This window comes from Indicator indicator, chromosome 30 (genome assembly GCF_027791375.1).
Source record: "Indicator indicator isolate 239-I01 chromosome 30, UM_Iind_1.1, whole genome shotgun sequence".
Taxonomy (NCBI): domain Eukaryota; kingdom Metazoa; phylum Chordata; class Aves; order Piciformes; family Indicatoridae; genus Indicator; species Indicator indicator.
In genome coordinates, this window is record NC_072039.1 from 7,207,534 (window position 1) to 7,222,538 (window position 15,005).

The following is a 15,005-nucleotide window of genomic DNA, read 5'->3' on the forward strand; positions in this document are numbered from 1 at the left end:
AACTGAAGTGTTTCAGCTTCCAGCAAATGGAAGCCACTTTTTGATAGCACAGTCCTGGGTTTTGTTTTTAAGCAGGCATGTGAAGCCCCTAGTAACTGACCACAATCCTGTACAAAGCCAGAACAATCCACTCCTGACCTCCAGGAGCCTATGACATACACAGAATGTCCAAGCTGTTTACTGTTGTGAAGTAGCTCATGGCATGCAGTAGGCTACAACTGACATGTTAGGAAGCCAGAGGTCTTCACACCACATCCTTCTCTCCCACCTTTATCTTGAAATCCCTCCGTAGGATCTTCTCTTTCCGCATTTTGTCTTTCTCATCCTTCTTCGCCTGGATCCGCTTCTGCTGCTCTGCAAAAAGGGCTGAGATGTTCTTGTCAAGAGCCATCATAGCTTCATCATCCAGCTCTTCATCACTCTCATCTCCTCCCTTTAGTTTTCAGAATGGAAAGACCACATGTCATGTACTTCAAAAAAGACAGTGGGGAGAGAACCAGAGCCAAGAGAAGACTCAGCAATCACAGCAGGGACGTAGCTTCAACTAGACCCAGAATAACAACATGGGGAGGGGAAGTAGATGCTTAGATCAACAAGAAATCTAGCTCCTATTTCCTACCAGGTAATCCTGCCTGCACAGTACTAACACACAGGGCTAGAGGACTGGGAGAGGGAAAAGGCTGATGTTTTGGCACCAAGTCCCTCTGTGCTGCTCCTTCAGTAAAGAGGTTAATACCTTACTGTGTCAGTAGCCTTTATAGGAATCATTAAATCACACTTCACTGCTGCTACAAGAAGTCTCTGGAGCAGCCTACAGAGATCACACTCCTCCACACAGGCCAATGCAGGCATCATGGAACAGTGTTCTCAGTGCCTTAGTTCATGTCAATCTTGTTTACTACAGGAAGGAATAGAAGCTGTATCAGGCTAGATTGGACAAGCGAAAGCACTTGAGACACACTAACGATAAATCAAAGAACAAGTGACTTGGAAAAGCCTGATCTCTTGCTTCAAATGCCATACAAAGCAGACTGCCAGAGGTATCACTGCATGGGCTCAGACAGGACACAGGCATTAGATGATCTTTCACCAGCCCAAACCTCCTGGTATCTGTATGAAGACAGGCAGTGAAAACGTACCATAGCATTGCCTGCCTGGAGAACATTCATCAGCTGACTGCGAAAATCATCATCCACTTCTTCATTCTTTTCCTCATCTCCACTGTCATTCTCCTCCTCACTGTCACCTTCATCTGAAGAGTCCTCGCTTCCTTCCTTGTCCTGCAGGAGAAAAGTTCACCTGTGACCACACTGCTCTTCCAGCCCTTAGTTCTCAGGTGTATCACTGTTCAGAACTAAAAGCCTCAAGCCTCCCCTCACCCCACAGCCTTGCTTTTAGCCCTCAGAGTCAAGCAAAGGCATTTCAGCTGATCAGACAGTAGGTCTTCACAAGAGCTAAAAGCAGAACATAATACAGATTTCTCCAATATCAATAAGTACCAAAAAGAAGCTTCCAAGGAACACCTGAGGTACCAGCCCCCATCTGACTTTCCTTTCTGCTAATGCTTGTCGTGTTTTGCAGCTGGAGCATCTGCAGTTATTAAAATCTAAGATCTTGAATGCAGATGGTTGTGTGCCACAGCAACAATTTCAATATGTGGCTGCAAAAAAGAGGCCTGTGCTAATTCCAGGATGCAGCCACTTGTTCTCAGAAGTCATCTACTCAAACAGCCATACCTACAAGCCAAGAAACTAATAAACATGCACTTCCATCAAGCCTCCTGTGTGCTGCACTTTCAAAATAAATCTTGATAGAGCAAGAGCCATTTTACTCAAGACAGAGAAATGCAATTACATCTATTGCCACAGATCAGGAGACACATTCTTTTTGAAGAGTGAAGATCTGAACAGCACTTGTCACTGCTAACAGCACATCAATTACCATGTCCTGGGCAGATTTCATCTTTTTTTTAGATTCTTCCATCACAACAACAGCACTTTCTTCATCTTGCTCTTGGTATGGATCAAGAACCTGCAAAAAACACAGGAGCTTGTGTTCTCTTTGGTTCTGTTTTGGTGCATTTGTGTACAACAGACAGGAATTTTGGCACAGTAAGCCAGCTGGATAAGCAGCAAATAAAGGCATTCAGCTTTCTGTCTTATGTTTGTTACTATGCTTCTCCATGTTTGTCAATATGCTAAATGCTTTCTGTAAGAAAAAAATAAAAGAAGAGATGGAGAGAACTGAAGAAGCTGGAGACATCACACATTTTGATTTGCTATAAATAAGGTATTATGTTCATCAATTCGTCTTTGCAATCCAGTATTACTCTCTCAAAAGACACCACCCAGTGGTATGACCAATTTAGGTTTTCAATGTCACTTATTATTAGCACCTTTCTGCTTAGCCTTTCTAGAAAAAAAAAAAAAAAATGGAAGTGTTACCATTTATAATCATGCATAAAATCTACCAGCTCTATAAACTGACCCAGGAATTTCTTCAGCCTAAAAAGTACCAAAGAACACAGCCTGAAGTTAGCAGACCTCAGCCTCCCACAAAAACAAACAAAACAACTCTCTGTAAGCTACATTTAATAGAATCATTTTGACTGGAAAAGACCTTTAAGATCACTGAGTCCAGCCAGCATCTAACTCCACCAAACCTGGTGCCAAACCATGTTCCTCAGCACTGCATCTCTGTGTCCTTTCAACACCTCCAGGGATGGGTACTCAACCACCTCCCTGGAGAGCCTATTCCAGGCTTTGAGAACCCTTTCAGTGATGAAGTTTCTTCTAACACCCAACCTAAACCCTACTTCAGTAGTTTTTATTCCTTTTCAGGAGGCTTTTATTTAATCCCGACGTAGAGACATGCCTATATATCCACTGGGGACAGGGCAGGAGAACAGTACAATGCCCTCTGGTGCCTTACTTACATCCAGAATCAGCTGCAGGCCCTTCTTGGTCAGGTTAGGGCAGATCTGTACAAATATGCTCTTGGAAATCCGCCGCATGAGCAGGCTGGGCTGGGCAAGGAGGGAGAGGAGGATTTCCACCATCACCTCAACCCAGCCTGGCTCTGTGTTGTCTGCACAAGAACAAACAAAAGGTTGAAAAGAAGGGGCAAAACCACTGCACTGGCATATTGATGTGAGACTACAGAAAGATTACCAATAAAAAAAATACAGTCCCAGCTAGCAGTACTCATTCAGCAGCACAGACCAGAAGTAATTAAGTGTGAAACTCAGGACTGAAGCTGCATTGGAAGGCTACTGACCTCAAGGAGAAATACATCCTGAAATTGACTTTAGGCCACTGCAAACCCAGCTGTTCATCAATCATTACTTGGATGAGCAGTTCTGCAAATCATGCAACACCTGCTTGGCCACGTTAAAGTCACCAGCAGCTAATCAGCAAAAGCACATGCATTCTGTGGTGTTCCCAATGAAATCTGGAGCCACAGCAGCTCATGAAAAGAGCTGGCATTTGAAATGTCTATTAGCCCAAAAGTTTGGGAATCCTGCTCCACACACAACCAAGCCACCACAGAATCACAGCTTTTATTTTTTTTTTCTTTTTTACCCTCAAATTTACACAGAGGTTTAAGGAGAACAACAAGACCACAGGTAGAGAGGAAGTCAAAAGACCAAGCCAAGTTCTTTCCTGGTAAAGCCCCAGTCCAGTTCCACAGGCCCTAGATGAGGACTGGCCTAAACAACAAGCAGGCTGTGTCTACACAGGACACATTTAGTTTGCCCAGAACTTGAGCTCTGAAAGCATCAGGTTTCAGGACTGCTGGCTGTTAAGGGAGCCCACAGCTCTGCCCAAACACATACCCCAAGCTACTGACCAGCAGGACACTGTCCAGACAAGCAGTGTCCAGTTCTGACAATGTCCCACCTATCCTTTAAGAGGCACACAGGAACACAATCCACTGAGGATGCACACAAAAGGCTGGAACAGGAGACAAGAGCTTCAGAAAGACAAGGAAAGAGAATGAAGGAAAGGGGGATCCTTCTGGGAATAAGTCCATCAAGCCAGAAGTGATGCAGAGTGCTTCACTAATTGCCATCTTCTGTCTTTTGACAGATCATGACCAACACCATTCCCTTTTTTTAATGTAGGAAGGACTCACCAGTTTTTTTCTTCTTAGGTTCTTTGCTGAATGCCCTCTCTGTGCAGTCCAGAAGGTCACTCAGCACATCCACTGTTTCAGACTGGTTCTGTTTGATCACAAGCAGACAGTAAATACCCTCTCAGAATTCCCCACTACCAACAGCAACAGAAGCAATATACTCAGAAACTGAGGACCTCTCTAAATAGGTACAGATATTAAAATCAGCTACTACAATCCCTTGGCAGAATTAAAAATGAAACTAAATAAAAATTGCTCCACTGAGGAAATCAAAAAAGCAAAACTAATGCTCAGGTCAAGCTTTTCCCCCTGTTAGTTGATGCCTATAGTCAGTATAAGAATCACAGTTTATCAGCTTTAAGTTGCCCATTTTCAGAAGCCAGAGGCTGTGAAAGATTGGATCTCTGAACAGAAAAACTCTCCAGCTCAGTGGTCAGAAAGCCCAGCTGTCAGCCCATTTTACACCACCCAGCTATACTTCAGAGGTCTTACCTTGAAAAGATAAATGGCCATTAAAAGCAGAAGCTGCTGGAAAGTAACAACTTTGGCATTGTCTGATTTATTTTCCTTCTTCTGTAGGTTCCTCACAGACTGAAGTGTTCTAAAGAAAGAAACCTTTTTGAGTCTCTCACACTCAAAACAAGAAAACCTCTCTTAAAACCAGACTAAAAACATGACCAAACCTACAATACCACTTTCTACACTTAACATTTAATTCATTGAAGCTGGACATATGTCCAGTACACAATCATAATCCAGTAACAGTATCTCACTGTGTGTGGCTTATAAAAGCTCTGCACTTGGACAGAGACTCAATTCTCAAAACTACAGCCATGGCACAGGCCTTTAGGGAAAATCAAGCTCAGAAAAGAGCACCAGAAAAGAGTCAGACAATTTAGTACAGGTATTAGGAGAAAAGAGTGGAAGAGCTACAATCAAGTTTGGGAGAGGAACTACAAGCAAAAATAGAAGAGCAGTTGGCCACCTACACTTAACTACACACAGAAAGAACAGGGTGATGTAAAATAGGCATCCTGAAACCCAGCCACAAGTGCAGGAGACTCAAAAAGCAAGAAATAGAATTGCCACTGCCTGTGAAACAGCTCTGCTACAGCAGCCAGGACTGCAGCAGGAGGATGAGAGAATACAGTCTCTCTTACTGGCCCAAAGAAGAACTAAGATTAGGGCTTTTCCACCTTCCTCATCTCACCAGCCCATCACCCACCTTCCCAATCCTCTCACCTCTCCCAGATATCCCTCTGTCCCTTGGTAAAAGGCTTCAGAGGTTTGATATGTTCACTGGAGAGCAGCTTGTTGGCATACTCAACAAGGAGAAAGATCCACAGCTTCCCATCTGCAGTCACACCATGGATGTGCTTCTCCCTCAGGGCTGCAGCCTTTGGTGTATCCCCCAAAACAGTCAAAGTGTTTAAGGTCTGAAGTAGCCTGCAGAGAAAAAGAGCCAGCAGGATCTGCTTTAAAACCTGCCATTCCCTTGTCCTGGAGTCAAACAAATGCTCCAATAGCAGTTCACAATCCCAGACCTTTTGCCTTGCCATTCACAAGTTAATCTTATCCTCAGGGGAAAAAAAAATATAAAAAAAAAGAGAGAAATTTCCAAGCTTAAAGCATGCAGCCAAAATCCTTACCCAAAGAAGTAGTTCTCTATGGCTGAATAAGTCTGCTCATCCAGGGGTTCTAGGAGAAGGACATTTGCCTCACATATCTGGGAAGTCTTTTTCTTAGTCTTAAAGAAAGCATGGAAGAAGCAAAACCTAAAATGGACAGAAATGAGAAACAAATCAAAACAACATAGCAAAGTCATAACAAAGTCACAACGAAGCAAAACCAGCCTATGAGTGCAAACCAAATAGAGCTACATATTCACTACCTTTTTTTTCAAGGATGTCCAAGCACTGGAAAAAAAAGTCACTACTTACAATAAGCCTGTTTTCTCAAGTTATACAGGAAAAGAGATTTCACAAAAGTGAAGTGCCAACACTTCAGGCCACACAATACAACACTCAGACTGTCAGATTTGGGTCATATCTCAAAGACTTTTAAACTAACAGATAAATTCTTACTAAGATCTGATGCAAAGTTTACAAGGAAGATCTCCAATCAGTCTACATCACCAAGAACCTAAAATTCACGAAAACAAATGGGACTGAGTTGATCTCAAGTGCCTGAACTACTGATGATAAAAGCTTGCCCACACCTACAGAGGGTTATTAAAAAGACAGTTTTTAAAACCATCACAAAAACAGAACTTAGTCTCTTAATTTATGGCATGGAATAGTTCCACTGTTGAATTTGCCTTGTGTCACAGGGACAGTTACCTAGAACGTGGCGCATAGAGCTAACATGAGGACAGTCACCTAGAACACTGCTCACAGAGCTAAGCAGAATTCCTCCAGACCCACATGGTGTTAAGTCTTTAAATCATTCCCACCTGGAAATGTCCATCACAAGGCTCTCTTCTTTTTCTGTTGGACATTCAAGGATGCTAACAAGTCGGTGGATGATCCATTTTCTTAATCTGCCAATCTTACGTTGTGCTCTTTCACAAAGGAATGGACAGAATCAGTACTCTGAATGATATCACAAAAACCTGTCCCAAAACCCACACAACCCACTGCAGCAAGAGGTGAATCCCAGGTATTTAGAAGCTTCACACTAAAGATGGCAAAGCTACACAGTAAGAAAGCAACAGGTACATAAGGACAGAGATCGGCTTCCCAGGTTTGCTTTTTACCATGCAGAAGTTTATTTACCCCTCTGAGATACTGCAGTTTAGCAAAGAGCACTTCAAGAACTGCAGCAGTCAGCAAGTGAGGTCCTATGTGCACAAGTAACACAGCCACACTGCTCTGACAGCTCTTTTAATATCTGCTTTTAACAGAGGCTCCCACAGTAGCCAGAACCCCAAGCTGTGGGCATTCAGTGAGCAGTAGCACCAAGGACAGAAGTTTCTCTTGGGAAGTTTTCCTAGCTAGAAATTGCTACAAATGCCCATCAAGGATACAAGTATTTACTCCCAAGACATTGGAGTGGGTGCTTTGCTGTGGGCCAAGGAGACAAAAGCACACCAGGCCAGGTGAAAGGGATCCACAATTCCTACAAAAACCTCAGAGTCTATAGTGAAAAAGGAAGGCACTGGACATTTTTGACAAAACAGTTGCAGGGCCAGAAGATCAGGATAACAGGATTCTGCTTTGGTCAGGCTGGCTGGTTCACTCTGCCTGCTCCTATCTGCAGAATTGTTTTTTGTCCCAGCAAACGAGCTGCATGCTGGGGCTAAACCTTCTGGGAAAGAGTACAGGTGACAATAGTCAGCTTGATTACTGGTTCCCTCTCCACAATGGCTGTCCAAACCAGGCTTCACACAAAAGAGAAAGAAGAAGGAGCACCAGGTGGGCACTCACATGTTAACACCTTCCTGGTTCTGCTTTTGCCTGTTACTTGAGAAGTCCAAGCAGCAGTCAAGGTCTGGCCTGAGGAACATGTCTTTGAGCCACTCAACATATTTTTGCAATGCCACTGGCTGCAGGTGTTTGACTACTCTGGAAGAGCTGGAAAACACTGGGTAGCCTTGATTGGTGAGAGTAGAAAAGCCAATGATGACCGCCAGCTGCTTCTCCAGGTCAGCACAGCTGCTCAGAAATTCATCCACATATCCTTCCATCTCTGGAGCAAACTTAAATCTATCTGGAAGCTGAAAAACACAGTCAAACAAGCAGGTTAAGGACCATACAGTGAGTCACAGTGTCTTTGGAAGTACAAATCACTTCACAGATTTGACTGCAGTAAGTAAATTAATTTTATTCTTCGACCCTTTATTGCAGGGTTGCGTTGTTTGCTGGCTTCTCAAGAAAGAAGGAGGAAGAGGAGCTCCGAAATCTAATTCCCAACTAAAATTCATGCTTAAAGCTCAGATGTGTTTATTGAAACAAGCACTAACATAAACAAAAGCAGGAGTTGTCCCTTTTTGTCTTTGCCTTCAAATGTTCATGCAACAGCAGCACAATGACAGACAAAAAGCTGCTTCTAGACACACAGAATCAAAAGGACTGTTAAAGGATGACATAGGACAGTGTCAATGTGCTGAGGGCTGCCCTCCCTCTGCTTCCCCCATCATTAGAGCTTTCTCAGCAACATCAGTGGAAGCAGGTAGGTCAGTGCTGAACAATTTCAAAGCCCTTAAATAAATCTGACTGAAAAACACAGAGATGGGCAATGATGATTAAACACAGTCTGTACCCAAACAGTGGTCACACAATAACCTTGCTTCTAGCAAGAGTCCGAGGTGGAAAATAAACTTATTTCATACAAGACAACATGAAACTAGAACTGGGGGTGGAGAGGACTTCTGCTCAGGACAGGGTCTTTGGCCCAGAGCACAAGTACTTTCAGAAGACCTACCTGAGATGTTACCACATGTTCTCCATAGTGCTGCATCACCTTCCCTTTCAGAACCATCTGTAGCTGATCCAGAGACAGCAAGGGCAGAGCACGGCCCAGCAGGCGGTAGCACATGTAACTGAGGGGAAAGAAAGAAGATTCCTTCAGGTAGAGCCATAGACAAAGGTAAGACAGGGAAGTGGTGGGGCAGGCTACATGGAGCATGCAGGAAAGCAGAAGGCAAAAATCCATGGATCCTCTGTTCAAAAATCCTACTGCTTTTCTTCTGACTGCAGCAGGTCCTCAGCTGTCTAGAGACAGATGAGTCCTCACCAGCAGTTCTTCTTCAGCTCACTTCCCAGATGTTTTATTTCCACAGGCCTAATAAAAACTTACTTAACTTCTGATTACACAAATTTACTTAGTTTTGATAGCAACTTGCTGTCAAATTTGACCAAAATTGCCCAGTGGGCTCAGGAGTTATTAAACAGACAGCATTAGCCTCGTTTCTGCAGGAAATTGGGCTAAAGCAGCAACACTTCTGAGCATTCAAAGGGTGTTTCCAGACTTAACCAAGAGGTAAACCAAAACTTTAACTGCTCAGGCTTGGAAAATGGTTTCTTTTCACCATGATACTCGTGTAATACATTAAGAAAATTTCTTGTAGGTGCATGTCTACAACTTTTAAACTCTTGATCTAAGCAAGGTTTAAACCTGACCATGGGCTGCCTCGCTACGGTGCAAACTAAACCAGGCATCCTCAAAAGGTTCACAGATTTGTATTCCAAATCTTGTATCATTTTCATACAGCACGAATCTCAACAGCCAACTTAGTCCTACAAAGGACTAATATTAGAGCTGGGGAAAGGGCTGAGGTAGCTACTGTTATACAGTGTTAGCCACAGCCATATCCTACTTAACATGACAGAATCCAAACACATCCAGGCACTGTAATTCAGTCCACTCCACCAAGCCTAAGTCCAGCAGTATTAGACACAAATTTCAGAAGCAGGGTTGTGTACTCAGGAGCTGTCCTTCTCTAACCACACAAAGCCAAATGACTCTCCTCAACCACTTACAGAGAAAGAGACAATACAATTCCTCTGGTAAGCCTTGCAGGAGCAAACTATATATTCAAGACACCTTTATGCCAGCAAGGTGTATCATCTTTATGTGTTGTCCTAGTTAATTTTAACATCAAATTTGTCATATGCCACAATTCTAAGAGAAACCTTATCAACTCCTGCATTTAGGCTCTCTATAAAGCTTCTCATGAATACTCAAGTAACAAAAAGCAAGCATTCCCACATTGTTCAGCAGAAATCACATATACCATCCTACTACAGGGCAGCAGAAAGAACAAGGAGGATAATATGGAAAACAAACAATGCATGTTGAAACAAACCTCACAGGTCCTGATTTCTCCTTCAACAGCCCATTCTCCACACCTTCTTTCCAGAACAGTTCAAAGGCATCTTCCTTCAATGAAACTTGCAGCAAATCAAACCCTACACTGGGCAATTTCTTGTCCTTCTTCTCAGCCTTGGCAGCACTTTGCAGAAGCTCTACAAGTCTAGAAGAAAGAAAGTAATGCAAGAGATCTAGCCTGGAAGATGACTGCTGAAGGCCAAATCCATCCTTCTGAAGAAGGTTTCCTGAGCACTGCAGGCTGTGCCACTTGGGAGAAATGCCAGAGCAGTCATTTAGGAGCATGCATAACAATTAGTGCCTAACCCTTCCCAGCAGCTGCACTGGCAAATGCAGGCACTTATCAGAATAAAAACCACATTTCTCTCACTGTTGGCCAGGAGAATGTTGCATTTAACACTCCTCATTTAAGACCTTACCTGGGAATATTTTCCTTATTTACAACAGTAGGTGAGCCAAACAGCTTCTTCAGATTTTTAGGTTTCATAACACCAGGGAATTTCTGTATGCCCACAAGCAAAAGGTGCAGGTTCTCTGGAGATGTGAAGGCTGAAGCTAGGTCACTTTGCAGGATGCCAAACAGGACCTCCTGAAACACAGTTTCAGGAACCTAGACAGGAATAAAAGTGAGAGCATATAAGACATATCTGATAGCATTTAACTTGCTGCACAGTCTATTCAAATATCTGCACTGTAGGGCAGTTAATTAAAATGTTCCAGTGTTCTAGAAACTTCAGAATTAGTCTTTATGGTGACACATCCAAAAATAAATAATGGATGTGTCCAGTACTGCCATAAAGTCCCCAGGTGCTTAACCATGTGGGGTAGGACAATAAGTTGTCATCAGATAGCAATTTCAGCCAACTGACTCCAGCTGCAATTGTTCTCTTGCTGTCCCACCGCTCCTCTCTGTACAGCCCTGCAGTCCAGGGAGGAGGAAACACTCTTGAATTAGCTTTTAATTGTATTTCCTAGAAAGGAGTTGCTTTTTTCTATAGGATTTGCCAGTAAACATCTACGCAGTGGTTTTACAGATGCAATGTTTTCATCAACAAAAGAAGAAAGGCACAAAAATTGCTTTATGAATTCAAAACTGAAACCCAACATCAAGACTAAGTGACAGAACATTTCCACACAAAACATTGTTTAGCATTGTTAGTCTTCACATCTACAAAAAAAAAAAATCTACATTAAAGAAGAAAACAAACAAACTCTTTTTTTACTACATATTGAATTCTTTCACTCCATGTCTCTACATCTTTTCATTCCAATTCAACCTTAGGCCCAGGCATGATGCATAAAAAAGAAGGTCCTGAGTTTTCAGTGTACTTCTATTCAGAAGGGCAGAAGGTCTAACGTGCCACCCAAACAATTCAAGTGGGAAAAGAGACTGTGGGTTTACCCACGATGAAATCACACTGGGCTAAACCAGAGCACCCCTCCCAGACAACACAGAAAACAACTCCTGCCCACAGGCAACACAGAAAACAGCTCCCACAGTTTAAATTCACTCTTCCACACCTCCCCTCCCTTTAACTTTCAACTATGAACAAACTAAGGAAAAAGCAGGGCCCAAAGCAAAGTCCTCCCTCCTCCCACCCACCACGAGCTGTGGCTGTACCTCAGACAGGATGTCAATAAGAGTTTTGCGAGGGAGATCTCTGAGGTGTGCCTGGTGATGTGCCAGCTGCTGGAGAAGCTGGATGCTCTCCAGCAGAGCTTTCTGGTCCTAGGAAGGAAAAAGAAGCCAAAACCAGAGGACAAACATCAAAGATTAAGCTGAAGGCTCAAGTAACAATCCACTCTTGAGATCCTTATGCCTAACTGAGGAGGAACTTCCTCACACTGAGAACGGTGGAGCACTGCAACAGGCTGCCCACAGAGGTGGTGGAGTCTCCATCTTTGAACTCATTCAAAGCCCACCTGGATTTGTCCTTTGCAGCATGCTCTAGGTGAACCCACTCTGGCAGGGGTGTTGGACTAGATGATCTCCAGAGGCCCCTTCCAACCCCCTTAACATGGGGGTCTTATCAATGCTTATAATCATAGTAAGAATCCTACACAATGCCATCTGGACAGGCCACTCAGCTTTTCCCCAAATGGTGTTTTCTGGCTGCATAAGATAACAGATCCTTTGTTTCCAGCAGAAATAGGAGCCTCCTGTACTATCTGACACAGTTCCTACACTCTACTCATGAACAGATATTTGAAAAGCACAAGTACATAGGTAATGCCAAAAAAAACAAACTGAACTTGATGTCTCCAAGTCCCATCTCATCAACTAGCCAAAGACCCAGCCTTTCTCTCTGGATCCTCTCTCCAGACAGCTCCAGAACCATTAAGTTTGCATCACACCAACAGTAATGTTACCTTGACAAGCCGGCCAGACTGAAAGAGAGCCATAACTCCAAAAAAGTTTCCAAAAGCAGCATTTCTTACAAGTTTCTGAAAAGGGGAAAAAAAAGAAAAAAGTCTTAAAAACCCACATCATTAAGCAGTTAGATTTCACATTTGGCTACAGCTCTGACCAGTGGAACACAGTAGCTGGAAGATCTACCCTTGAACACCCTGCCATATGGAAACATGCTGAAAAGCCATCCCTTGCACTGTTCAAGAACCCTCTGAGATTATCCTCCCATCTCACAGGTAATTCTAGGCTAAAACAGGGCCAGAGTACAATGCCATCGGTTTCTAGTTTTCACAGACATTCCCATTATTTCATTACAGCCATTTCTTCTAGCAACAACCCCAAAACTACAGTATTCAGGTACCAAACCTTCAAAGAACAGAGAATGGTTAATTTAACCTAGCTGTTGGACAGCACTGCTAGGAGCTGACTCACCTTCTTCACTTTTTCCAGATTGTGTTTTTCTTTTATCTCTTCCAAGACACTGCACATAGGAATTTCCTCAAAAGCCTGCAAGACCTGAGAACATGGATGGAACAGCTATGTTTGCAGTTATTCTGGTTTACAAAGTTTTGTTGGGCTAAGGCCAAGTAAGAGCTGAAGAGTTGTTCAGCTTAGCAGCAGACGTGCTGCTTTATTAGGCCAGAGTAGAGACAACTAGATCAGTAAAGGACGTGTCAGAATAGGAACTAGCGTAAACCTGCTGATATTCCTTTTTTTTCCCCTGTACATGACATAACAAAATTAATAACGAGAACATTTTGCTGCAAATACATGACCCTGTAGCAGAAGCAATTAAACTTCTCAGTATGGGCAAGGCCATGATCTAAAGGGGATGAACACAGGCTCTTCTGCATTATCAGCTTCTTAGGTGAGATGAGGTCAGATCCCACTGGTGATCCCAAGAACTGGGACTCTTGCTATGTTACAGACTCAAACAGCATGAAGGAAAAAACAACTTTGAAGTGTGTGTGCGTTTTAAAGTGTTGCCTTTTCACATCTCTCACACAAACAGATCAAGACCAGGAGCAAATCAATTTTAGGAAGTCAAAATAGCTATAAATGCAGCATATTTAAAAACCTGATCAAAGTTCAGAAATTAAGGATGGTTCTGGAAGCAGGACAGAATTCTGCAGCATTAGTGTGATACTGGCACAACTTCTACCTTTATAGGTGCTTCTAAAACTCACTAGCATCACTTAAACCTGCAGTTCCCTATGCTATCTGCAGAAGCCTTCCCTGCCATTCTCATGCAGAAGCTGGCAGAGGGGAGACCTCCAGCCTCTTCGCACACCGCAAAGTGCAACCCTAGTCCCTGCTGGGGCTGGCAAGAGGCCGCTGAGCGCTCTACCCGGCTCTGCAGACACTGACCTGCGCCAGGGCCAAGCTGAAGCCCGGGCGGGCGGCCTCACGGGTGGCTCCCAGTCCTTCCACCAGGCGCTTCAGGGTGTACTTCAGCTCATCATCCTGAAAAACAGACCCAGCTGCGGCGGTGCCTGCGCTGCCCCCCGCCCGGCGGGGCTGCAGGACGCCTCACCGCACCGCCACCATGTCCCTGCCCCTGTTTCCGAGTGTGAGCGCACGGAAGAGCCGTACCGACCCGGTGCCTGCCGACACCCACCGCCCTCCTAGCAAGCCAGCCGCGGCCCCGGACCCCTCCTCACCTTCTTGCCCTCCCGCAAGTGCCGCAGGAGGTTCTCGGTGGCGGCCAGCCGCACCTCCTGCTCCGGCTTGGCGATGTCCCAGAAGAAGTCAAGGAAGGCGCGGCCCTGCCGCAGCACCCCGCGAGGGTCGACGACCACGGGGCCGACCTGGCCCTTTTGGCCCTCCAGCTCCGCCATGCCTCCGCCGCCGCACGTGGGGCCGCCGCCGTCCTCCGCCTGCCCCGCCTCTTCCGGGGCAGCGGGGCCCGAGCGGAGCCGGGGCTTAGAGAGCCGCCGAACCGCGGCCTGGCATCCCTTCAGCGTCCGCGCCTTCTGACCGGGGCCTCAGCTTCACCTCAGCAACGTGGCTTTACCTCAGCGCCGCGCGCTCCCTCAACCCTGCGCGCCCCTCAGGGCACCATATTCTACTGTCTCCCAGCCCTGCACCTCCGCAGGCCTCGCTGGTCCCTCCCCTGCCCCAAAGGATTTTTTTTGCTCTCCCGCGCCTCGATTAACAGCTCTGGAGGGAGGTTTGAATCCTCCCCGCAGGAAGGCGAGACTCGGTGGGGGAAGAGGGCTGAAGCCGTGCGGGGTGAGCGGGGCACGGCGCGCTGCCCTTCAGTAGCACGATGGGCAAGATACATTGACACAATGTTGTCATACCAGAATCTGTACATCGTGGAGTTTTATAGAACTTGAAATAGCGGCCCAAGAAAAGGAAACATATCAATCTGTGCAAAGGGTACGTTGTTAAAAACACCAAAAAACTCTGGGGTGTAGCGCATTGTCTTTATTTACACTACAACACAGCACTGTTTTCCAGCTGACATGCAAACACCGCGCACGTTTGCTGCTTTCCTTCCAGCCTCTTATCCTGTGCTATTCCCAGGAGTGTAGGGAATAAGTGTAACGCCTGAAGCCCGAACCACCTCTGTCTTTGATCCTATCCGCAGCAACAGCAGGATGACTTGGGGACACAGAAGAGGGCTAAC

General features: G+C 44.9%; 1 protein-coding gene across 1 annotated transcript in view; it reads right to left on the reverse strand.

Moving 5' to 3' along the window:
- Positions 1–14,211, reverse strand: part of MYBBP1A (MYB binding protein 1a) — a 58,682-nt gene extending 44,471 nt beyond the window's left edge. Inside the window, exons 1-18 of the mRNA XM_054394350.1 lie at positions 14,035–14,211; positions 13,742–13,837; positions 12,806–12,889; positions 12,334–12,408; positions 11,585–11,692; positions 10,383–10,573; positions 9,941–10,108; positions 8,557–8,674; positions 7,560–7,849; positions 6,587–6,694; positions 5,784–5,909; positions 5,377–5,580; positions 4,627–4,735; positions 4,135–4,222; positions 2,936–3,087; positions 1,942–2,031; positions 1,140–1,280; positions 269–433 (exon numbers count right to left, since the gene is read on the reverse strand). Coding sequence (XP_054250325.1) covers positions 269–433; positions 1,140–1,280; positions 1,942–2,031; positions 2,936–3,087; positions 4,135–4,222; positions 4,627–4,735; positions 5,377–5,580; positions 5,784–5,909; positions 6,587–6,694; positions 7,560–7,849; positions 8,557–8,674; positions 9,941–10,108; positions 10,383–10,573; positions 11,585–11,692; positions 12,334–12,408; positions 12,806–12,889; positions 13,742–13,837; positions 14,035–14,211 — 2,490 coding nt within the window. The remainder of the gene's footprint in view (positions 1–268; positions 434–1,139; positions 1,281–1,941; positions 2,032–2,935; positions 3,088–4,134; positions 4,223–4,626; positions 4,736–5,376; positions 5,581–5,783; positions 5,910–6,586; positions 6,695–7,559; positions 7,850–8,556; positions 8,675–9,940; positions 10,109–10,382; positions 10,574–11,584; positions 11,693–12,333; positions 12,409–12,805; positions 12,890–13,741; positions 13,838–14,034) is intronic.
- Between the last annotated feature and the right edge of the window lie 794 nt (positions 14,212–15,005).